This window comes from Artibeus jamaicensis, unplaced genomic scaffold, assembly GCF_021234435.1.
Source record: "Artibeus jamaicensis isolate MK-2021 breed Jamaican fruit bat unplaced genomic scaffold, CSHL_Jam_final scaffold_537, whole genome shotgun sequence".
Lineage (NCBI taxonomy): Eukaryota > Metazoa > Chordata > Mammalia > Chiroptera > Phyllostomidae > Artibeus > Artibeus jamaicensis.
In genome coordinates, this window is record NW_026522047.1 from 17,057,103 (window position 1) to 17,083,532 (window position 26,430).

General features: G+C 44.0%; 1 protein-coding gene across 5 annotated transcripts in view; it reads right to left on the bottom strand.

Moving 5' to 3' along the window:
- Positions 1 to 26,430, bottom strand: part of ZNF827 (zinc finger protein 827) — a 158,505-nt gene that overhangs the window by 120,572 nt on the left and 11,503 nt on the right. For 4 of the 5 annotated variants that reach the window (XM_037162373.2, XM_037162375.2, XM_037162376.2 and 1 more), the window contains exons 2-3: positions 8,003 to 8,207; positions 5,235 to 6,287 (exon numbers count right to left, since the gene is read on the bottom strand). In XM_037162373.2, the coding sequence (XP_037018268.2) occupies positions 5,235 to 6,287; positions 8,003 to 8,120 (1,171 nt within the window). In that variant the 5' untranslated portion in view covers positions 8,121 to 8,207. The remainder of the gene's footprint in view (positions 1 to 5,234; positions 6,288 to 8,002; positions 8,208 to 26,430) is intronic. The other variant, XM_037162374.2, reaches the window with a different exon arrangement.

Below are 26,430 nucleotides of genomic sequence, written 5' to 3' on the forward strand. Positions count from 1 at the left end.
GGTAGCAGCTGTAATAGTAATAGTGGTGACAATAAACTCTGGTCATGCCCTCCAAAGCAGAAAACTCGCCATTAGAGCAGATGTAAATTTAAACAACTGGCACCACACAATAAATACATAGCTCAGGGCCTGGCCCAACTTGGTAGCTTGTCATTGGAGCCTAGACGAAATAAAAGAGCAACTGTCCACTGTGCTGCTCAGGTAGGGTCTGCCTCAGCCTAGACAGATGGAGAAAAGAGAAGAAAAAAGAAGAGGGTGGAGCGGGGGACTGGCTGGCCGAGGATGGAAGCCCCCGCCATTGTGTCTCTAGCACCCAGAACGGCGCCAGCACAATGTACGATGATTTAGTACCTGTGTGTTAGATTGTAATAAGATTAAGCAGAAAGGGTGGGGTCAAGAGAGGATGGAAAAGTGAAAGGAGCACTGGACATGGAAGTAAAAGAAACAGGAAGCTGCCAAGTATGTCCCAGTGGAAGCCAGGTTAGCCCAAGATGGCATACCTTTCACACAGCAGCCAATACACCACTGGAATGAATGGTGTATAAACACAGGGATGGATCTCTATGAGCTTACACCTCACCTATTTTCAAAATGAACCTGGAGCAGCTTATATTAACAATGCACGCAGTACGACTACCTTATTAATGAAGTACAAGGATGTAATGGTTAAACTACTGACAATGGACCAGAGTGGAGCTGCTCAAAACAGGGCCGCGATAGGGGTGCGGGGTTGACTGTGAATTTTAAGAAGGAATATATTTAATTTAAATTGTTTCTTAAGCTATGGTTTTTTTTAGTTGATAGAGCTAAAAATAAACAAAGTGAACCCAAGGAATTTTCACACAAGACGAAATCTCGCCGATAATTCCCGACAAGCTGGGTTCAGAGATGAGGAAAGTGAAGCGACTATAAATGTTGGAGCCCTTCTGCTAGTTGGGGCGGGTGTTGATTAAGGCCAATCTCTTCGCCATCGGAGCTCTGGCCCGTGGCTACCTATACATTCATTAAGCAACAGCACCGAAACCTCACTGGACTAAAAAAAAGAAAAAGAAAATTATATTAACTTACTTGCTTTAACTCAAGGAAGGTATTTTTTCAAAAATGAATTTAATTATTTTGTAGGCTTTGAAATCAAACTTTCTCTTGTTAGATCCTATGTAACAATCTGCAGAAAACTGAGATAATTGGCAAGTGGGTAGTCTTTTCATACAAACCTTACCACACATGTAGGAGTTCAAGGTGCCAGGGGCCCCAGGGTGCAGAGTCTGCACATGACTGCCATCTGCACCCCAGGCCTGCCAACCCTCTAGTGCACCCCTGTGTAAGAGGACCTGTCCTCCTTCCAAACAACAGTGTGTCAATACATGCACTTAATGTCTTTTAATAGAATTTCTTGGGCGTCTCTCAAATGCTATTTCAGGGGAACAAAAAACTGTGTAGCAATGAATATCACTGGGTTTATCTGTTGTAATTGACACTGATATCATCAATGCATATTTTAATAACTGATAAGTATTCAATAAAACTAAGAAGTCTGATATCTAGAGGCAGTCTAAACTGGAGTCACTGGGGAAATACAACTGAGATTGGTGACAGATAGTTCTGAATCCTGGTTAAAAAGTGAATTTTCTAAGCAAGTTCCTATCTGTGATCATTGCCAGAGTACAGCTGGAATAACCATAGACCAAAGGGAGTATCAGGAGGGGTTCCCTCACTTTCTGGAGCGTCTATGCTTTTGCAATCACTTTAACATCATGTAAACATGACAGAAAACAGCAGCCAGACACCCCCTAGCTATTGACCCAGGAAACATTCTTAGCCCTCAGGCACATGAGCCCAGCTTGCATCTAGGCATATTTAAATTTTATTTAGGAAAATAAGATGTTTTGGAGACCCTCTGAAACTCTCCTTGTCATTTAACTAGGAGCCTGGCATCTTAAGAATCTTGAGGGCCTACCACAAAAATTGTTGTCTGTAAAATAAAAACCATTTACTTTTTTTCCCTGAGCTGCAATAGAACAGTAGCTTCAAAGAGAATTGAGTCAATGTGTGACATTTATCTTTATAGCAAACGGACATAATCTTCCTTCCATCATGTCCCCTTTCAGAGGAGCAGCGTAGCATGTGCTGGGGCACAGGGTCACATGAGAGAAACCTCTCCTCAAGTGTCACGTCTGTCTCGCAGGGGGAAAGGCTATCGAGCAGTGGACTCTTTACGGAATTAAATACACGTGACCTGGCAACAACTGAATCCTATTCAAAAAAGAGGAGTAAGGCCAGACCTGAAAGACACATTTTTTTTTCATGGTTTGGACTTCTCTTGACCTAAAGAAGGTCAAAGAAATGCTTGAGTCTAAACTGCTCAATACATTGGCTTTTCTAGCACATACCTTTGTAACTCTAGAATCAACTTGATATGGCCTTTTTGCAACATTTGAGAAATAGCTTGAAAATGGAATCCTTGCTTCAAGTCGTATAGTATGTAGTTTATTTTTGTAGATTTTTTAGTTACTATTTATTTAAGTTATTAAGCAACAATATTAGAATTGTTTTCTCTGCTGTGAGAAAATGGTCCACCTATCTATTTTGAATTAAACTAATATTTCTTTCTAAGGTAAAGGGAAAAATAAAAAACTACGAAATGTTTAAGAACGTGGGTGACTGCTCTCACCACACCCCCACGAACGCTTTTTAGGTAGAGCCAAGGGACGTGCGAATCCAACTGCCCAGTTGCCTGGAGACCAACAGTATATACAGCGTGTGAACTGGAGGGGGGGCCAGATGCAGAAGACACACCTTCCCTTCCACCCCTCAGATTAAAAAATCAGTGGCCCAAGTAACACCAACCAAATCATGTCTCCACGATATAAAGGTAAACAACAAATGAATATTCTACCAACTCCTCCTTAACCCATCCTCTACTAACGAAGCTGGGAAGTGATGGCACTCGCTTCAACTGAAAACTGCGCAGAAGCACCCCCTCCACTACTTCCGGTCACGCAACAGGTAAGGGAACCTGAATTTAGGTCTCAACCGTTTGGTTGGGTGCACGGAACATTTTCTTAGTGACCCTTTCAAGAGCTCATGAGTTTTTCTCTGCAGGGATATTTCCCCTTGTATGAGTTTTACAAAAATGAATGGTTTTTAAATATAATTACTGCATCTGTGGGGCTGCTTCACTGAGTCTTGAGCTGTGAGCAGAGGTACGAAAACAGGAGGCGCAGGTACCAATCCACAGCAGAGCCCCAGTCCAAGAAAGGAACCTCTCTCCTCTTTCAATGTGAACAGTTTAAGCATTCATTGATTAAGATGTTAAGTATCTCAGCAACAGAATAAATTTAGTAAAAAGAGAAAAACGATTTCTTATAGAACTCCTGAATGAGAAGCTCGTTCAGCTGTTGGCGTGAACTCAGTGCATTTAAACCAAGAAAAGAACCTGTCTCCCTGGGGTATACATTCTACAACAAAACAGGCCAAAAGTCTCCCCCACACCGGAAGCTTAGGACCCCCTCCTCATCTTTGCATGCATCTAGTCACCTGAGTGAAAAAATTATACTTCACAACTATGGCTGGTTTTATCCAAGACACTTAAAAAGGACAAAGCCGCTAGTTTTTCAGGAGGCACAGTTTTATCAGTTACCTTTTTCCAATTCTTCAATGAACTAAGGTTTATTATTAATTTTATATAAGGTTTTCCAGGCAACTAATGTCCAGGTGAATTTGCAGTGTAACACCATTAATACATTTACTCAATAACCAGATGCACAGAATATTTATAAAACTATATTTTACATAGAACCATGCCTCTCTTTCTGCTTCTACCTTAAATAAAATCTTGATAAATCAGGAGTGATTTGTTCTATGGCAAGATTACCCAGCTCCCTCTGCTCTTCTCCTTGTTTCCAAATTTTAGCCATTTCTCTCCATTTCACCAGATGGCAGGTGTGAAGTGAGGAGAAATGAAACTCAGAACTGATAAACATTTCAGGATTTTATTGACACTTTGGAAACTCTGGCGAGAACGATTTGGACCGCTTAGAGTCATAAAAATTCCAGAGATCCATTTTCCTAGTTGTATTCTGCTGTTTACACAAGTTTTAAAGTAATTATAATTAGTGCATATAGCTCACTCAGCAATTTAAGTGGAAATTTGTCATAAATGCATCAAACTGATGTTACATGCGATCGTTCAGTCAATTATTTGCCATTCTAAATCCTCTTCATCAATGTGGCTGCAAATAACCGGAGCTGGCTAGACACAGTGGTGGTGTTTATACTGATGGGGACACACACAGCCTACTTCCTGTTCAAGTCTGGCAGGATATCCTCAGGAGACATCTGTAACTCCATACCTCCATCTCCAGGACCATGTATTTATCATGTGCACAATTTAAAAGTAAACCCGTCCAAGAAATGATGTTTCCACAGTGAGAACTCAAGTGACTACATTTCTCCCTCAGATGAGTAACTCGCTCTACAGGACAGAGACTTCTCCTCTGGAAAGACTGTTCCCACCAGAAAAAACTTATGATTCAGATTTTCCACATGCACGTTGAAATCTCAGAATCCCTCAGAATCTGATTGGGCTGGAATAAAATAAGGCACTTGCAGGAAATGCTTTGGTTAAGTCTGAATAATAATATTCTTCAGAGTTTTTGTGTGACAAGGAATTACAGAAGAGCAGGATAAGTGAAAGGGGCTTACATTCCACAAAAAGGTAATAAAAATGCTAACATAATAGTATTGAATGTGATAAATTAGGGCAGAGTAGTTGCTGATTCTACAAAAGCCCATTTGTGATGGAGGCAGCGGGAAGGGTGGGCTCCCCCTTGTCCAATATTTCAAAAGCACTCTCCCCCCCTATGCTCAGTGATGCCACAGGCTCCATGACAAAGATGCTTTGATCTTCTCCCATTAAACATTTCTTGTATGGACTTAGCCTGAACCTGGCAATGAAAAAAAAGTCACGTCTATGAAAGGGAGGAGAGTACTGTGTATCTCCAAGATTATTCATTACCTTTCACCGGTGAAGCTATTTGTGAAGTCTTTGTATCAGACATACATGAAAGACCACCACACTGCTTATTTAAAGCACTCTGTTGTGATCCCACTTTTTTATTCCTGCCTCAGCTCACATGGGGAACCCAACCAAATGAGGCAAAAATGAAATAAGAAGACTTAGCAATTTACCATCCAGAAGCCTAACACGAAGGTGGAAATCAAAGATGCCTTACCTGAGCTGGCGGGTTTGGAAACTCTTCCCTTAGGAACTGGGAGTAACAATAATTCCAAGGACTGTGGCGGTGGTGGTGGAGGTGGTGGAGGTGGTGGAGGAGGTGGCGGGGTCACCTTTTCTTGCTTCTTCTCGGAAGGCAGTGGCGGTAGGGGATCCTCAGGCACCAGTGATGACTTCTCAGCCAGAAGACTCCCAGCAGCCCTTGCAGCCACCTCCTTGAGAAGGGCGGCAGAGGAGGTCATGGAAGCCAGGGAAAGGAAAGGGCTGGCCGGAGGGGGATGTTCCTGACCAGGAGTCAAGTTTCTCTCACTGACTTTCTTGGACAAAGCTGCCAAGGTGGAACTGGCAGACTGGGAGCTGAAAGGGGAGGAAAAGGACTCAAATCGCATGGTCTCCTCAGTCCTGGTGAGAGATTTGTCCTGCAGAACAGCATTGGCTGCAGCTTTCAGTTTTAGGATGGCTGAATCGGGGGACAAGCCGCAGGTGGTGGTTGAGTTTGGCAACCACTTACCTTGATTCCATATAAAACGGTTACTTGGAGTGTATTGGTCATTCTGTTCCTGCTTCTCTGCCAACTTCCTGGCAAGAACACTGAGCTGTTGGGCATGGTGGGCCGGTGGGGAAAAGGAGAGATTGGAGCCAACGTTTACCGGGGACTCCACCCTGCCATTGGCCGTGGCTGTGGCGTCGAGTTTAAGGGACCCAGCCTCCAGCAGCCGCCTCAAGTTGCTGCTCAAAGGTTTCATGGACCCTGGGGAGTCGTCTTCACACAGAGAGGACACACCAGGCGAGAGGTGATCTTGACACTGCAGGGAGTCTCGCAGGACGTCGCCGTCAAGTGCCACCAGCTCCAATGTGTGACTGCTGGGAGTGGCACTTCCCAAGGAGGTGTCAGGGGAAGTGGACTGCTCTTGGATCCGGTCCTCCAGAGACAACTTATAGTTCTCCTGGACTTCGCCATAGGATGCTTCGGACGGAGTCTCCGAGGAGTTTCCATACCAGTGTTCTCCTTCACTGAGTTCGCCCTCCGCCTCTTCTTGCCTACTAACATCTGGGGGAATGAAGAAGACCAGGTTTACTGCCCAAGTGAGCAACGGGCAAGTCTGAAGGCATTCAAACGGCGCTGCTCACATGCATCCTCTTCCCTTCCACCCAAGAACCACATGAAAGACAACAACCACCTGACTGGAATGTCAGGTGCTGAGTCAGACTGTCTTGGCATAAGCCCAAAAGGAGGTAAAATGCTAAACAGGCAAAGGTAAAAACACACCCACTCAGGGCATGTATTAACCTTTCTGATAATTATCCTGGGTACTTGGAAGAGGAAAAGGAGTAAAGAGAAAAAATCGATCTGGTAAAGAAGTAACTGCTATTTTTCAGTCCCAGGGCAAGTGGAAAGAAGCTTGTGCCCTTGTAGAAAACCAACAAGTTGTCTTTAGTTTGAGTCAGAGTTAGAGAGACAGCAGGCAGAGCGGGATGATGCTGGCCACAAGACTGGGCCTAATTGAGTGCCCTCGGGCAAGCCACTTAGCTGGGTTGATAGAAGAGGTAATTAACTTTTTTCTAAAAAGTTGCTCAAAAAATGTAAATAACTGCTATATATTACAATCTCACCCAGTTCTTATGAAACTTAAATCATAATAAATGTGAGACCATGCTTGAAATGAGTCAAGTACTATATAAAAATCAGATCTCGTTAGCAAAAACGATTCACACTAATGAAGTCTTAAAGTGACAACACTGACCACATCATAACTGCTACTTGGTGGAGAGTCCTTGATTCCAATTTACCCCAGGCAGAGATTAATAATTCGTTCCCTTACTCCACAAAGAGTCCCCTTTAATTATTTTACAGAAATAATTAATTATTTTCTGTCCATTAATTCACCTGTCCACCACTCCCACTCTGAATGCCCACCCCCAAACACGGTCATCTGGGGCTCCTGCCATTTCAGGAACACTCATATGTTCCGTCCCTCTTCTGCCTTTGCTCAAGATGTTCCGTCTGGAATGTCTTCCTCCAGAAAACCTGAATGTCCAATTTTGCTTTCTCTTCAACACTCGGCTCCAAGGTTTCTTCTCCGTGATTCTCCCCAGAACTCTCATTCAGAATTAATCTCTCCTTTTCGTTCATTTGCTCACTTATTCAACAAGTAGTTGCAACAGTCTACTTGCTGCATGCCAGGCATCGTTCTGGATTGTTCCAGACTGTACAACACTGAACAAAGCAAAGATCCTTTCTCCTTGAAGGTTACATTTTTTCCATGAAGGAAGACAACGGTTAAACAAAAATTAATAAATTAGTAAATCATGGGGTAAACCAGAAAGTGATAAGTGCTTTGAAAAAAGAGCAGGACGAGGAGAGTAGTGGGTCATGGCAGGAGGCGAGTTGCCATTGAAAATAGGTAATCTGGGTGAGGCTTCACCGAGGGGGTGACTTTGAGTAAAGATGGAAAGAACTGAGGAGTTGTTCATGCAGGATCTCTGGGAGAGAGTCCCAGGCAGAGGGCGTCGCTGTAAAGGCCCTCACGTGGGAACGTGTGTGGCGGGCCCGTGGAACATTGAGGAAGACAGTGGGTAGAAGGGAGTGAGCGAGGATCGGAGCAGTAGGAGAAGTCAGAGAGAGAGAGAGAGAGAGAGAGAGAGTGGTGAAGGAGGTTATAAATGTGCCTGGGACCTTGTAAACCATTGTAGAGTCTCTGGCATCTGGTGAAACTGGGAACCACTGGAGGGTGTGGGGCTGGGGAGTCAAACGCCATGACTTACATTGTTCCAAAGGACTGTGCTGGCTGCCGTGTGGAAGAGAATCCAGGTACAAGGGTGGGAGCAGAGAGACTGGCTCCAGGTGCGTACAGGGGGTGAGAAGCAGCCAGATTCTGTGCATAGTTTGGACACAGGGCCAACATCCCCATGCTTTGTTTATGCTGATTTTATATCACTCTGGATTATCTGTCTGCCACTGGTTTACCTTCTGAAATGTAAGTAGTGGTTCTCCTTAAAAGCCAGGATTTGATCATCTATGTGTCCCATGTGGTGCCCCACGCAACGCCTGGTCCCTAGCAGAGTTCAGTGAGTGCTGGAGGGACTGAGCCAGAATGCCCCACCTCCAAGGTTTGCTATCTAACGTGCTGTCTCTTCTGAACAGAAATAGCTAGAACTAGTAATGTATGAACTACAAGCTAATACATTGATCTTCCCATGCTCTTTGGAGAAGAAATGTCACAAATGACAAATTCTCTTTCAGTAAAGTTTTACAATTCCTTCCTAAGAGTCTTTATTAAGTTATCGAGAAAAGCTAAAATATCAAATGGAATGTGCTGGAAAAAAGCAGGTAAAATGAAATTTTCTCTTTTAAAAACAGTCTAGTTCCTTGTGATTTGCCACATTTCCTTCTTCCCACTTGATTTCAACATTTTTTCATCTTTCCTGAAATCAGCAGGGCCTTGAACTACTCACCTCCCCAGTGGCTTCTCCTAGACGCTCTATACCAAACACCATGCAGTCAGCATCAGTTTCAACAATTGGGCTAATTTTATGTTCCTCTGGCAAAAGACCTTTCTTGATTTCAGATTAAACGTCTCATCCTTCAGGAGAATCACACGAGACTATGATTTAAAAATCACCACAGTAAGAATCAGCTGACTCCCTCCTCGAAGAATCCCTTCTTTGGTCTTTATTGATACTAAATGAACTGACATAGGAAAAACGATGATTTATGAGTAAATATTATTAGATTATATTTTTTGTCAAACTAGAGTAGCTCTGGACAGGCAAGACTGATCGAGAAACTTGCTGTCAGGATCAACTAACAAGGTGGATCTAAAATCAGGGTTTTGAGAACCACAAAAAATTACAACCCCATATGCAGGCCTGTCACTTTACTGAGACTATTAAATATTATAAAGGCTATCCAGCTGGATGAAAGACACACAACTATCTATTCGCCCAAACCAAGAACCAAAATCTCTCGGCACTTGGCTCAGTGTTCTCTGCCAAGCACCCCCCCCACCCCGTGTGTGTGGTCTACCAGATGCCCTCCCAGTGACAACTTCTAGCGAGTTCTGCCTCAGCAGCTGCACCCCACCACCACCCACCCATCCTTCCACCCTCTTGGAACAGAAATCAGCAGGCGAATTCTCTTAGATGAGAATAGTGTTCACTCTTTATTTTGAGATAAACCATTAAGAGGTAAATACACACATTCCTAATACTCTAATCTCTCCATTCCCTGTCTACCTCTTCCTTGTTGTAATTGGTCAAATACTGATTCATATGCCTACAGAATTCAACGTATCTACTGGCAAAGCCCCAAAGGTAAAGCTTAATTAATGCCCCCTTCCGTGTACACCCCCAGTGAGCAAGAATATACTGTCATCAAATGTGCCGAAGTGGGGAAGCGTGTCAAAAACTAAAGTAGCTGTCAACTCGGGCTCCAAACCTATTCAGCAGTGATAAGTGAAGCCAAACATTCTTGAATGATACAAACCACTGATATCTACATTTAAAGCAACTTTCCCAGCCTTGCCAAAACACAAGCCCCAAACAAGCATACAGAGCATTTCTTAAACAGACCAATTTATCCCCTCTAAGATACCTGGACAGTTCTCAACCACCCATGCTTTGGTTCTTTGTGAGCACGAATACAGACATACATCCTCTTCCAAACTAGAAGAAAACTTGCATACATAAAGAATATTTTTAAACTCATAATACTCTTATTAATCGCTTTTCTGAAGATGCTGCTACTGAAATTGAGGTTATTCAAGTAATAAACCACCAAATAATTGTAATGCATGGCCTAGAAAGGGCCAGGCCAGAAACCTGAGGAGAAACAGACCTGAAATTATTCTGGCCTAACCTGAGGTCAAGAAAAAGGTGGGGGGAGCTTTCACAGAAATGAATGCAAGAGACATGGGGACGTGCAGAGGTTAGAGAAAAATGGTAAGCAGCTCAAACAAATATGCTTGCAGTTCACGAAACAGCAGCAACAAGGAATTTCTCCCACAAATACTCGTTTTTCCCCTGCAGGGATGCTCTCTGTTTTTACATTCAGTTTCATCAAGAAGGTCCTGGAAGGTTGCACTGTCCAGTTGTGAGGAAGCCCCGCCTCGGCATGGTCTGCAGGACCCCCCCACCCCCAGCACGCTGGACACAACATATCCTGAGAAAAGGTTCTCTCATCTGGGAGCTCAAAACACAGCATTGCTGTAATCCAGGAGATTAATTTGTTGGCCAGCACAAACTTTAGAATAAGCAGGGCTTGGCTTTTGAGTTTCTTTCACAATCGGAGAAGACCCCGGGCAGCAAGACAGGTCCCTTTTCCTGTCACCGGCATGGAGTGGCGGCGAGCAATCCCAGAGCACTGGAACCGCTTCCTGCACACATCCACCCACCGTGGGCCTCACAGCTTTCCTAACCCAGGCTCCCGGGGAAGCCTTTCAACAGCCAACGTAAATAACTTCCTTCTCAATACATTATTTTTAACCTCCAGAATAGGAAGCTATTTCCGTGGCTAATTTTGCAACAACCTATGTGTCTCACAGCCAGGTTCACACTCGTTCCCGTCAATTTTACACAACAGTCTGTTTTTGTGTTTTTCACTTTGAATCAGAAACTCAAAGAATTAAGAATAGAAATGGTGCAATTATGGAACAAAAATATGCTGAATAAATTTTGTTTCCATGTGGCGACAATTTCTCCTTTGGGGGAAACAAAACAAAATTCTACTACCTAACACATTTATTTATAATTCAGTTCCCCAGTAGAAACTCAGTAACTTGATATCCACAATTCTTGCTGCATTTTTTCAACTCACTTCCTTTTTGGTGTAAGAGTTGTAATCAGATGCATTTAATTGGACCAATATTCATTTGAGATCCTCATTCAGAAAAACTGGAGGGGTGGGGAAAATATAAGACAGAGATATCTATTAATTTTCATACCTTTTGACTGAGGTTAAAAGCAAGTAGAGATGGAAGGCTCAAAGCCCCACTTCCATAGCTCCCCATAAACCATTCCCACCAGCCGGTCCATATGAATCTAACCAGCAGGTCTGGAAGAGAAGAAGCTCAACCTCCCAGGACTCACCTGGATGGAGTTGATCATGGTCAGTTCTCTGGCACTCCATACCCTCTTCTTGTAACCACAGGTGTATTTACCTGGTACCTACCGACTTGCCTTCTGGTTCATTTTCATCTAAATCTTCCAAATTTTCCCCTTCCACCAGATGCACATCTAGAGCTAAACGCTTACACCTATGTTTTAAGACCACACATCTCCATCAGTCTCATCATTTTTACCTGCAAGAGCTCCCTCAAATCATACAACCAAATTTTCTGTGGTTTTATATAGCATTTATTGGTTTGTAAAGTTGAAGGAGCTGTACATGAAACTTATCAGCAAAACCAATGCTAATAATTGATTTAATTCACCAAGCATTTACTATGTTCGAGGAAATCTGTAACAAGGCGGCTCAGCGGAGCTGCAGTCTGCAGGCCAGCAGTTCGTAATCCACAGGAATGCGAGGCTGGCGCAGGCAGAGGAGGCCCAGAGGAACAGAGCGAGGGGTGTGTGTACACAAAAGAGGGAGCGATACATTCCGGGGGCACAGGTAGCTCTGGGAATGGACCTCAAAGGATGACATTTTAACAGATGATACTGGAAATTCACTTAGAAGTGGGCTTGCTCCTCTGCAGACCGTCCAACAGGAAATAGCCTGGTCATGGAGAAAGCTAACATGCAGGTGATAACTGTTGCATAAATCAGTATAATGAAAAAAATGTTAGATCCTTAATCCTTCACATGTTAAAGAGACGTCCTCCACTGGTGGGTTAAGGTAGATGTTATATGTCATCTCACCACACTTCCTAGCTGTGAAACCATTAGCTCCTAAAGAGCAGAGGCAGGAGCAGGAGTCAGTCACTGCTCAGTGCCCTGCCCACAGCTCCTGTGGTTGTGAGGACTACAGGGAGGGCAGGAAGCCCCAGCCAGTGCTCTCAGTCCCATGCCAAACGCCGCCCCAAACGCCGCCGAGGGGGCACAGAGCAGCTACTAGCAGCCCACAGGATGTCAGAGCTCTCTCATTTGCCTCTAGTCTCCCCTCCCAGAGGTCGGCCTCATCCTCCCAGGCTCCCTTTCCCAGGAGGCTGCCATCCCGGCTGCACAGGCTCTGGGTTTTCACTCTCAGTGACTTACTACTACTGAGAGGTCCTTCCCCCTCTGATTGGCCTGTGAGAGGTCATGTTCCGCTCCCGGGTCCTATCACTGAAGCCAGAGGGTGTGTTCTGCAGTTGGCTCAATGTGGGTCACAGAAGAAAGGAGAGGCAAAGAGGCACCCGGAAGGCAAAAGCAGTGACCTCTATCATGTTTAATAAAGGCCGAGTGTGCTGCACATCGGGCTGTTCTGAACCAGTTTTATAATTTTAAGCATAACACATAACCTCATTTAGGCTGGCTGTACCTGACAATTTTTTAAATTGCCCTTTTGTAGCTTGAAAGCCTTAGCACTTCCCCCCTGACGCCAGTTGTGCCCGAACCTAAGAGACCTCTCAGGGGTTCGGGCTCCAGGTCCGCAGTCGGAGTTCAACGCAGGATAAAGCCTCAGAGACCACAGTTACTGAAATATCGATGCGCTGGGCACCAGACGGCTTTCAGCATGACCAGGAAGAAAATTTAAGAACTGCTAGTTATTTAAAACTGCCAGGGTGGAGGAGACAACCAGATTCCTGTCACCAGTCCAGCTGGGGAAAAGGTGCTGGGAGGGCGTGGGGAAATAGCCAGGCGCCTGGGGAGGGCGAGAGGCTGCAGGCCGGACAGCAGGGAGGGGCTCCGGGGTCAGCAGGAGCATTCTGCACACCACAGTAGTTTCACATGATAGTTTCAAAGGCCCTTTGAGTAGAGTAAAACAGAGGTAACAAAAAGTAACGCACCACTCCTTATCCTCAACGTGAGTTCCAAGCAGTATCTGAGCCCGTTTTAATATTTGCACGTAAAGTCACTCATTAGTCAGATCTTCCAGTGACCAAGGAACTGACCAAGTTCCTGCATCAAACCGCCCATCTCAATGTCAAGGGCAACTCCTGCATCCTGAGGATTGCTTAGGCTAAAATCCCCGCACTCGTCTTTCTATTATACCCCACATCTAATTCATTTGCAGAGCTGGTTGGTTCTACCTTTCATACACATTCCAAATCCTGTCACTCTCCACCATTTCTGCCACCGCTGCCCTGGGATACTGCACCGCCACCCCTCGCCGGGGCTGTGGCAGGAGCCTTCCAGCTGGTCCCCCTACTTATGATTCTCAGCTGGCAGCCAAAGTAAGCTTTGAAAAATATGATGTCACCAATCAGCCAAAGCCAAAGCATCTTTTTTGAAGTGTATTAAACATTTGCATTTCTATGTCTCTGAATCGTCTGCTGATGAAAAGTGGACAAACTTTTATGTTATCAATTCTGGATAACCACTTATTACATATGCTGCAAATATGCCCTTCCAGTGTCACAGAATTAAAATTAAAAAAAAAACCCAAAAACATTATGTCAGATTCCACTCCTCTCATCCCCAAACCTCTACAATTGTTTCCATGCTTCTGAGAATAAAATGCAACACCCTATCTTGACCTTAAAGTGTCATGTAATCTGTATACCTCTGACCTCATCTAAATAAAACAGGCTCCTGCCTCAGGACCTTTGTTTGTGCTTGCTGTTTCCTTTGCCTGACATCTTTTTTTAACTCCTAAATAGACACATGGTTGATTCCCTTACTTCCTCAGGGCTCCCCCTTCAGACATCACTGTTTATCGAAATAAAAGCTCTGTGAGAGAGAGTGCTTTGTACTGTTTGCTGCTGTATCCTTAGCACTTAGACTATTACCAAACACACAATAGGTGCTCAATTATTATTTGTTAAGTGTATGAAAAAGAAAAAAGAATGGGATTAACTATTAGAAAGGTAGCACAGTCAGTACTGGAAATGAGAACTATTCTCAAAACTACAACTTATAATTCTATTTTTCTCATGGGAGTCAAACACAGAAGAGGAAAAGAATCCACTTTGCAAACTTCCCCACCAAAGTCTCCCTAGTGGCCAAGAGGAGTGGACTGCATCCTGGGGAATTTCGGACTGAGGCTGAAGACCCCTCCATGAAGCCCCAAATTTCTTTTGAGTTTTGGCTTAATGTCTCAAGTTACTTCTTCCCTCGATACTATAGGTGTGCTTGTCCTCACGTAATAACACAGGAGTGTTTCTCACGAACCATCCGGGACCATGCACCGAGTTTCTCTGGATATCCACCTGCCTCGGAGAAGCATGTACCCTATTTGGAGAAGCAAGAACGCACGAAGAGTCCTTGGCACAGTATCAAAGCTCAGTAAAGGGTGGCTATCATTGTTACTGTTCTGACTATCAGAAGACAGACAGTACTAGTCCTGGTACCCCTACTTCAGAGAAAAGAGGTAAAGCACAGAGGACAACCTCCCAGGATTGTACAACTGATGTGCAGGCTATCAAGAACCGTAATCCTATTCGTTGAACTTGAATTTTGTCATACGAATGACTTTACAGTTGGAAATGCCTTGGAGATCTAGTCCATATGGCTCATCTCTAGGCAGAGGCTGAGGGAGGGCCAGTGATTTACCCAAGGTCCCAAAGCTGATCTAAAGGCAAAGACAGGACCTGAGCTCAGATGTCCCAGTCCAAAGGCCAGTACTTCCACTGCTAAATCAGAGTGCAACCACCACGAAGTGAATGAGTGAATTCCAGAACAAGGCTGGAACGCAACAGTCTCCCGATCGACTTTTGCCAAATAAACGACCAACCCTGCATAAAGCACTGAAAATACACCTCCTACCACATTAGCTATTTAAATTTGCAACAGCAAGGTTGATCCTCGCCACAATTTTTCGTTGTAGACCACACTCTCCTCATTTTACAGACCAGGAAACCAAGGTTCCAAAAGGTGAATGGCTTACCTAACAAACAGCTAGTGAGTGACAAAGTGAGGTTCAAACCCAAACCTTCAGACCATTTAACAGAACATGAGTAGCCTGACACCCCCAAAAAGAGGAACTTTTCAAATAACCAAAAAGTACCAACATACTTTCAAGTAGTTAACATCTCAAATTTTCATTTTGATGGTATTTAAAACTGCGGATATACTCAAATAGGATGTGTTGAACATGATTATTACATCTGTAATACATAGATGTGTCTCAGAGGCTACTGGGCTTCTTAGCCACTTGCCCCCATATTAAATGTCTCCAGGCTACTGTATCATAAGCTACTATTCCTTCTTTAACAGTTCTTTTGAATTCTTTTTCTCAATTATGCCCGACACAGAGCCCCTTCCTTCTGAATTTGTGGCTTTCTGTCCGCCACAGCTGATAACAATCACCAGGCTTATTAAACTGTGTGCAAAACTAAGGATGAAAACCTACTGTCATGAGTTGAATCGTATCCTCCCAAAGTTGTTGGAGTCCAAACCCAGTAACTTGTGAGTCTGACCTTGTTTGGAAATAAGGTCTTTGCAGATGATCAAGTTAAGATGAGGTCATTAGTGTGAGCTTGAATCCAGTATGACTGGTGTCCCCATTAAGGGGAAATTTGAACACAGAGACAGACCAACACATGGGGACAATGTGATGTGAAGATTGGAGTTAGGCTGCCACAAGCTAAGAAACTGCCAGCAGCAAGGACACAGGCTGGCAGCAGGTCTTTCCCTAGTGTCCTGAGAGGGACCATGGCCTGGCTAACATCCTGATCTTGGACTTCTGGCCTCCAGAACAGAGAAAGAGTAAACCTCTGTTGTTTAAACCCCTCAGTGTGCATACTTTGCTATAGCAGCCCCAGAAAACAAATACACTTAAGTTTGAATAAAGGCCTAAGACTAATTTCTTTCGGGGTTTGTTTACCTCTGGATTCTAAATGGTAACCTTAGCTCTACTACTGCAATTTTTGTGTGAGTTGGGTATTATTGTACAAAGCTGGCCACACTGCTGCTGGGAGTAAAGTCCTCCACAGCTGGATGGGCTATGAGCAGATGAACAGGTTATTTTTTGCCCATCTTTAAACTTAAGCCAAATAAAAGATTTTGAGAAAATGTTAAGCAAGAGAAGTATCCTAGCCCCGGCCAGTGTGGCTCCGTTGGTTGGAGTGTCGTCCTGTAAACCAAAAGGCTGCAGGTTGGACTCTCGGTCAAGGCACATGCCCAGGTTTCAAGTTCAGTCTGTGGTTGGGGCATGTATGAGAAGCAACTGTTTGAGGTTTCTCTCTTACACCAATGTATCCCTCCATCTCTCTCTCCCTCCTTTCCCCTGTCTATAAAATCAATAAGCATGTCCTCCAGTAAGGATTAGAAAAAAGAGAGAAGTATTCTGTTACTAAAGCTACTTAGAAATGTCCAGACGGAAAAAAGAATTATATATACACACACATATATATATTCTCATCATCCCATATGGTGTAACAAATTAAGAAGCAGTTAAAAATACAGCACGAATCCACTGGCTCAAAGGCCAATCTAGAGACCAAAACAGTACCGGTGAGTCCACAGACTGACCACACGCTCCTTCACCCGTCCGTGCACCTCCATGTTACAAAGAGCATACGGATTCTGTCCCCCGAAGCAATCAGAAGTAAATTTACCACGGCTACCATGGCATCCTCAGAAAAACTGTCTGCTAAGGCTGATAAATCGGTCGATTATCTGCTTCCTTGACTTTTATTTCCTCTTGTATAAATGTTTTCATTCCGCCATTACCAATACCTGTTGTAAGATGAACGATAAATTGCCAAGCGACTGAAATCACCAGGAACTGCTTAATAGATCAAAAAAGAACTTAACAACAAAAAAAGCCTAATAACATAGTAAGGCATTCTCTCGTCTACGAACAGCACTCTATGAAGGAGGAAAATGGCTACTTATTGAGATCTTAGGGTCTGCATAAAGCGAGACACTCCGTCCTGGGCACACTGACCAGGCACCCTGTAATGAAACACTTCACGGACATCATCATTCTGCCTGCCGATGGAAAATTTCACGCAGTGAGGCCTTTAGTTACTCAAAATATGCGTATATCCAGAAAGAAAAGTGCCTTGGGGGATACGTTGTGGGTTTAGCAAAGGAGAGGAGATGAAACTGCCTTTTATTTAGTGATTAAATACTTACAAAACAAAAGCTGCAGAGGCAGCAGCTCCCCAGCCTCCACAAATTCGGGAAAGGATATTATTGGTGCTTTGGAATTGTGAATTTGGGGGGGGGGTAACGTACAAGACTCTGTGACATCAAAGGACACCAATTACTAGGACAAAACTCATTCAAAGTTAACTTTGCACACTGATTTAGGCCAACAGTTTTAACCTTTACCCCGACCAGGCGCCGTGCCAGGGCTGCAATCCAGTGGTCGAGTGCATTCCTCTTTGTCGTCTCCTTCCAAGGGCCGGGATGCCCCGAAATCTGGCTCCGTTTCCCAGTGGTGTGTCATCAAGAGTGATGCTCCAGAGGAGAAACTGTTCCACTTCCCAACAAAGCCCGACGCTGCTGCAGATGCACCAAGGGGTAAGCATGAGGGGAGGGAATCCGCCCTACTGCTGCCTCAGATGAAGGCTCAAGCCCACGCTGAATGTACACACACACCCGAAATCCCCTCTAGCATTGCCTATGTGTGGGGCCCCAAAGCGACACGGCTACTTCCTGGGAGTGACCTCTTATCTTCTTTGCATATCAGTTCCTCTTCTTAACACATTGGGGGTCTGTGAAATACCCCCATTCTGAATCTGAATAAGCACACCACTTCCTTTCCATCTCACAGACCTGCCTGCAGTTCTCGGGCTGCCCCGTGTACCACATATTGTAAGAACTTAGCTGATTAGCTTACCCTTCACCAAAAACCTGTATTGGAAAAAGAGGATAAAAACGTACCGGGCAATTTAAAGAAGTTCATCTGAGGGATACAAGTTTCAAAAGCTTTTTGGTATAAACATGCCCCTTTATCAGGCTTTGTTGTAGATCTACAAGCGTTGAAGCTCCTTGGAGAAAGTCGAATTCTTCTGGGATTTTTCCATGGTCCTATCCGCAGCAGTGCACTCTGTGAAAGCAGGACTGGCGGTCTTTTTCTATGAATGTCCAGACAGGCAGTATCCTGGGCTTTGTGGGGCACATACGGTCTCTGTCCCATATTCTTTGTTCTTTTGTTGTTGTTTTTGTTGCCTTTTTTAAAACGACCTTTGAAAAATGTGCAAACCATTCCCAAGGGGCTGCAGAGAAACAGGCCATAATTTGCTGACCCCTGCTTGAAAGAAGAGGCACTTTTCCTTTGTAATAAAAGCAGAATGGTGTTTTAAAGCAGTATTGAAAATTCAGATATATGGCAACAAGTTTCATCATTACCTTCTTAATCTAGCCACTTGTGTGAGTCACAAAGCACCTTTGCACCTCTGTTTCTTGACCTACACAGTGCAGGGTTCGAACAGGGCAGTGATGTATAAACCGCACCTCAAGGAGCCCAAAGACTCCAGGAAAAGGCACTGTTCTCTAGACCCGCCCCTACCTAGCTCCACCTCGGCACACACCTCGCTGGCACATCGGCTTGGTCTCGTCTATGTATCGGAGCTCTCCATAAAGGCCAGGCTGCTACTATTTATTTTAGTTCGGTTTAGTTTTAATCTTGAAAAACAACGTATCGGATGACTACAGAAGTCCTCCTGGTGCCACTCCTGTATGAATCCAGCGTTGTATTATTGATCTCTTTGCAATCGTTTTATTGGGAAGTGTCCTGGAAGTAGGAAATGATTTCAAATCCTATATTGAAATATTTAAAGAAGGGAAACAAAAGCAAGAAAGATGTTTTTCTAAGGGGCCATTTAGATGTGTGGAAATTCACCAGGTAGCCATACCAGAGGGTTTCCAAGCCCAAACCCTGCTAATGACAGAGTTCATTCTGGCATCTTTCCGGTTAGAGCTTCGGGGAAAGCAGGGTGCTTTAGCAGGGGAAGGAGCCCGATGCTAAAACTCAGACATCTGGGGCCTAGTTCGATTTGGCACCTACCAGCTGTATGATTCCTGGTGACTACTTAACAAAACCCAGAGAGCCTATGAAATACTAACCCACAGACTGGGTATTAGGAACACGGTGACGACCCAGACACGGGAGACATCCTTCCCCCGTTCCTTGGACCCCTCATCTATACAGCGGGGTCGACTCGAAACACCTGCTCCTTCTTCCATCCACGGGTGGCCCTGCAGAGATGGCAGAACATTTGCAAACCGCAAAGCACACACCACATGAACCATAAAACTAAAGATTCTTCTCTGGAATTTATTTATAAAAAACTATGTATTTATTCTTTCAGGTTTAAACTTCAGTCACCTTCAAAGTACTCTCCGGTTGATGCAATACACCTATCGAGACTTTTTTCCATGGCTCAAAACAGTTTTTAGATTCAATGATTTTGATGCCTTTTAGTACTTCAGCCATTTTTTGTTTCAATTCTTCCACGATGGGAAAATGCTTCTCTTGGAGGAGTTTTTTTCATCCAGGGAAATAAAAACAACAAGTTGCTCAGGAGAGTTTGGGTGAATAGGGAGGGTGGTGCATGAGGGTCACGCCGTTTTTGGTTAAAAACTGCTGAACACTCAGCACAGGTGTGCTCCTAAGTCACTCATCATGAAATAGGCAAATGTGTTGAGTGTTCAAAAAAATTCACTGAAGCTGGACGCAGCCTCTTGCAACAGCACCAACTGGTCCACTGATACAGATGGGTTCCTAGAACACTCACCTAGCAGGTACTAGGTGAGCCTGTACTACAAGGGCCCACCCTCCAGAAGATAATTCTGATTTTGGGGGGTCCCCCCTCATATACGCAACTTTAAGAACTTACCGAACTGACAAAATAAGACCACAAGCTTTGGCACCAGACACACCCAAACCGTGCTCTACCTTCCAACAGACCCACCTGACACCTCCAAGGCCATCCTCTGCCTATAGACTAGGATACGGATACCTGTGATTTCACAGGGTGATTTGTGAAGGCAAAGTCAGAACCATGCAAGCAACGCAGCTCAGAGTTAGCTTAGTAAATAGTCTCCCCTTCCCCTCCCTCCCAGGGACCCAGAAAGCTCAGTTGAAGCAATACTTGAAGTAGTAGGGCTTACCTCAGACTTGTCTCTATTGCTACCCAGCTCAATAGCATAATCGCCTCAACCAGAGAGGACGGGAAACTTCTAGCTGCTGTGACCATGGAATCCAGATGTGGAATATGCCCAGTCATCAGGAAAATCTTACAGTCTTGGCACAGTGTGAGGACAGAGAGCCACAGCCAATAGCTAAGGGGAAACTCTGCAGTCTGGAATGCGCCAGGCTTCCAACCACAGAAGTTCCCCCTCGCGCTCAGACTGTGTGGCATCCCCCTGTGGTGGAGACCATGGCCTCTGCTCTGCTCGGCAAGTCTCCTCCGGAAGCGCATGACTGTCTCCAGTCATCTCTAGGCCGCTGCTCGTCACCCCTACCCAGCCCCACTGTACAAGTCAGGCAAACTGTTTTCTCGTTTCTGACAGAGGAAGACAGCAGATGTTCTTCACAGCCCTTGATTCTGTAACCCATTTTAACTTCCTTCCTTCCTCCCTTCCTTCCTTCCTTCCTTCTTCCCTCCTTCCTTCCTTCCTTCCTCCCTTCCTTCCCTCCTTCTCTCTCCCTCCTTCCCTCCCTTCCTTCCTGCCACAGTGTTTATGGAATTCCTACAAAGTCTTTGATTTTGTGACCCTTTCTTAATTTCACTCCTTCATTTATTCAACAATGTTTACGAAACACCTCCTATCTCTTTGATTCTGTAACCTGTTCTTAACTTCTCCTTTTGTTTACTTAACAATTTTACTAACCACCTGTTGCATACCAGGTACTGATATGTGCAAGAATGTATAAAAATGAGCAAGAAATAGTCCACACCCTTCAAAAGTTCAGTCAATGAGGACACAGATGAATGAGTAAGTATAAAGTCACATGGGAGGTATCAGCAGAGACCGTGGGGGCCCGGGGCGGTGACTAATGCTGCCCAGTAAGTGGGGCAACGGTAGGCAAGGAGGGGAAGCAGGGAGGCTTCTCAGAGAACTGAGTGTTGAAGGAAGAAGGCTATCAGGCAAATCAGACGGTGGAAGACATCCCAGGAACAGGGAAAAGAATATGCCGAAGTAAACAGATAGAGGCGCGGTAATCTGCAAAACAGACAATTCAACATGAATGGCAGAAGGGGGGTGGAACAGGGACCCAAATGATGCCACATCTCCTATAATTTACTAAAAATAGCAAGCTTTATCCTTTTAGAGAATACCTAAAAGATCCTAAATAAGGATTATCTGGATTACACGAGTGTTTTAGAAAGTCTCTGGTGAAGACTGGATTACAGAGGCTGGGTCAGGGAAGGGAGGGGTGAGACTGGGGAAAAAAAACCCCTCAATTCTTGTAGGAGAAAACAGCAATGTCAACTAAAGTGGTGGGCACAGTGAATTCTGGAGAGATTCTGGAAGCAGAATCAAACAGACTTGGAGATCAGTTTGATGTGGGAAGAAAGGAAGAGGGAACCATCCAGGATTGGACTCAGGTTTCTGTCTTGGGCAAGCGGCTTAGTGGCTGGTGAGAATAGCAAGCAACCCAGAAGAGACCACAGAGGACCGGAAATGCTCCTGGCCCCCCAGCCTGGAAAACTGTAGCGGTCTCTCACAGGCACCTACGTCCCCTCGAAGATAAATCCTGCCGGAGCGTGGGGCCCACGGGAGCCCTCCTTAACGGGGCTCCTCAGACATCATGGGCTAAACACGGCGCATCTTCACAGGACAGCGACGAGACACAGCAGGTTGGTGGAGAAGAAAAGTAATTTAACTGATGAGTCAATTTTAAAACAGTGCTTGCACTTTAAAACAGACGGGATTCCACACACCCCCTCCCACAAAAAAACAAAAAAAAAAAACCCCCCCCCCCCCAAAAAAATAAAGTAAAATGCCTATTTTTCACCTTAATTTACAGGCAGAAAAAGACACTTCAAAGATTCTTCGAAGAAACCTCACAAAAGCTGAGAACCCTGATGAGGTGAAGGTTTCGGGTTGTCAGAGTTCTCGCCGCCTTTTGGGTTGGTTTCTCAGTGAAAATGTCCACGCAGGGCTGCCTTATAACATGATCAGGTAACACTGACGCAGCACAGCTGTGTGGACACGTTAGGGTAGTGGCTCTCCGAGTGTGGTCTGTGGACCCTGTGGTCCACAGGAAGTCTCAGATGAAAACGTATCAACGTGAGGATGTTATCCACCCTTTTCCCTCTGTTGACATCTGCAGCAATGATGCAAACACGAAGGTGGGTGAGATGCTGGTGCTTCAGGGTGGATCACAGTGGCCAATCGTCATAGTCTTCACTGCCACGTACAGTACACACACACACACACACACACACACACACACACACACACACAACAAAACAGACAAAATAACCCGGCCGGTTTCACTCAATGTGTCTGAGGGAGCAGCAGTAAAAATTATTACTTTTATTAAAGACTGACCCTGGAGCGAACATCTTTTCACTATTATATTACGTAATGAAATGTATGCATAAAGCACGTTACTGAAATGTGACAGCTGTCTCAAGAAAAAGGACATGTATGATTGAGCTGGGAGCTGACCTGGCCCCTTTTCTCATGAAATATCACTTTTAATTGGGAGAATAACTGACAAACTATGGCCATTCAAATTTGGGTTATCTGGCAGGCACTTTCTTAGAAATGAATGAAGGCTGAAACTTTAAGGAGAAAAATGACAGTATCTGCAGCCAATGACAAAAGTCAAGCTTTCAAGCAAGAATTAAACTTTGGAAAACCCATGTCCTACACTGTGAACTTGACAGCTTACCCACAGAGACTTTTCAAATAAGATCAGTGTTGATGTTAATAATTTTTTACATTGCATAATGAAATATGTCAATATTTGGTAGAGCTACATAACTCAGTGAACCAATTACATTTCAAGTGACTGGTGCTTAATGTTACATGCATGGAGATCCACTCAAAGTCAAGATCAACCAGTAGATTTTAATGTGACAGAATACAAAAAGTTCCTATTTTATATTACATTTAAACCATAAGAAGCTACCTCTTTTTTGAGTTTCGGTGCAGTTGCATAGTACCAATGAACATCCATAATTTTCTGAAGACTATCACATATCTTTGTGAAGCTAGATTTTCTTTATATACCGGTTCCAAAATAGGAAGTCACATCTGACTGAATGCAGCGGCATCGATGAGAATCGAGCTGTCTTCTATCAAGCCAGACATTAAAGCAATTTGCAAAATTATAATGCCATTCTTCTCACTCAATGTTTTTGGAAAAGGTATATTTTTAATAAATATTTGCTACTTACAGTTAACATAAAATGGTTTATAATAATTATTTTAATAATAAAATATTTAATTTCTTAGTTATAATCGCATATATATATAAATAATGCATTATACACAAAAGCTCTCTGGAGTCCTCAATAACTATTAGGAGATCCTAAAACCAAGGTGTTTGAGAACCAGTGTTAGAGAATTTAACCTCAGGCCAACTGTTCCTAACAGTAAAAAAAAAGATGCGGGGAACAGACCACACCCAAATGTGGTGTACTTCTACAGCACAATACCAGAGAGCTGTGAAAATAGATGCACCACAGGTACATGCATCAGCACAGGTAAACCTCACAAAGATAACAGTCGAATGAAAAACCCAGGTGCAAAATGCATGCTGTATACTAGCATTTTTATACATTTCAAAGACAAGAAAACCAAATATGATAAAGCTATTGAGAAAAAGCAAAGGAAACGATAAAGTTTAAGAAAATGGGAACAGGTAGCAAAAGAGGATGGAGAAGTTCGACAGTGTTGAAATTTGTTAGACTGGGTGGCACGTTTACAGATGTTGGTTTTACTATTATGCTTCAGTAGATATGAATCAATGTTAGCTATAATATTGTTTGTAAGTAACACATACTTTACAGCCTTGGAAGAGAGGCACTGTGAAGGGGCTGGGGGCGAGGGCAAGCCCTGGTGGAGGGTCTGCAGCACCCGCCCCAGAGAAGACCATCACTCGGGCAGGTCTCTTCCGCGGACACGCCCTGAGGTCGCATCCACTGTACTCCATCTGGTTTGGTTTTGCAACAGCCCTCCCTCCTTAAAAATCCCATGTCTCCCTCCATCCTCTATTTCCATTTTTATCACAATGAAACATACTACCTCATTTCAGTGTTGATTTTTTGTTGTCTCCAAAGCACTAAACTTAGCAATCACAACCCAGTTACGGTAGCATCTTGGTACTTGTCATTAATTCCTTCCCGAACTCGTGACAAGTGCCAAAAACGAAGAGTACTGAGCAAGCAAGCACTGGAGCAAGTGTCCCATGTTGAAACATCTTTTTCCTCCTCAACACTCGACAAGTACAGGGTTTGACAAATTCTGAAGACAATGAGTACTGAGGTCTGACTGTAACCTCTTATCACCTGGACCAACTCCTACTTTATCTTTCGTACCTCCTATCCTTACACCACCGCACAGCCCCTCTGGTTCAATCCAGTTTCTTCTCTCAGTGTCTACTGCACGCTTTTGGTCTATGTGAGCCACTTCTGGCTCATGCCATTTCTTCTATTTGGAATGTTCTCCCCTCTCAAGACCTAAACCCATCACTTCCTTGGGGATGATCCAGGGTCACTCCTTTCCAAGAATCTTTTACCCACCACTCCTAGTCCAGGTTGCCTCAAGCATTTACACATCTAATTCCTATTACACTGCCTCACATCTGTTAGCATATACTTATCATCTGTGATTGTTTTGTGTCAACATTTGAAAGAACAGACGGCAGAGATGGCACTCTACGTGTACAACTTCTGTGAGCCAGGTACATGCTTGAAACCTTTTCTCAATGGATGAGACCAAGTCCAGCGACAACTCTCAGCCAATCAAACCCCCACTGCCCTGATGTGAAACCATGAGTGTTCTCATACAGCATTACTCTCAAAAGGCTTTCAATTTACACTATCCAAGTATGCTTTTCCCTGATGTAGAGGATTTCCCATTTTATATAACAAAGCGAAGCAACATTTGCTTGAGAGAATTCTTTTTCATAATATTAAATGACTTTAGAATTCAACATTTCTCCTCTCATCCCTCCCCTCATTACTGGAAGTCCTTAGAAAATCACCCTTGGCGGGTGGTTAACCCAGCTTCTTAGTGAACCCAAGGTCTGCTGTTTCATTTGGGGGCAGTTTTACTTATTTGCCAGGCCCTTGACTTAAGAACTCAAAGTTACCTTCCCTATAACTTCAATGGTACTGGTCTTGTTCTCTGTTTTCTGCTCAGCATTCATAAAGCTATGGCAATGTTTTCCAAGCCAAATTTTGATTATTTGTTTCCATTTCTTTTTCCACCCACTTGTCTCAGAGCTCCTCTGAGAGCAGAGACCACGCTCTATTCAGCTCTCCGGACCCCCAGTTCCGGCACAGAAGCACTCAGTTACTGCTGCAAGAATGAACCAATAAATCAATGAATGAGTCAGTGAATCAACCAACAGTCAGTTATCAGACACCGGCTGAGAATTTAGAACGAATGCAATTGAGAGTGAGTTTATGCCCCTTCCCACAACCTCATACGTTTGAACACAGTCACCTTGCACGGTTTTTCTCCCCCTCACTCTTATGTTCAAATCCAACACTCCCAGAGGCCTCAGTATTTAATTCCTTATATGATGATTTCAAGAGCCCTCAGCATTCTAGCTGCCTCCCTTCTGGGTGAGAACTTTATCAACTTCCCCCTTTAAATCAGGACACTCAAGCAGGGATTCGATATTACACATTGGATCCAACCGTTCACAAGTCCAATGTCGCCACCCTTGCTCTGAATTCAACACTTACATGAACTCTGCTAAAATACACCCATTCTTCAAACGAAAGCTGGATTTTGAACATGGCTTGATGATGAACAGTGCCCTGGGGTATTGCCCATTTTACTTTAAACAGTCCCACATAGCTTCCATTACTTGTACTGAACAGGCAATATAGAGTTTTAAAAACGAATGAATAAACCATACCTGCGATTTCTACAGTTTCAGCCTTATGAAGTACACTTAACTCATATTTTAAATGCTTGTATTTATTTATTTTCTTTTGCATGTATTTCCTCACTTTTCAACAAGT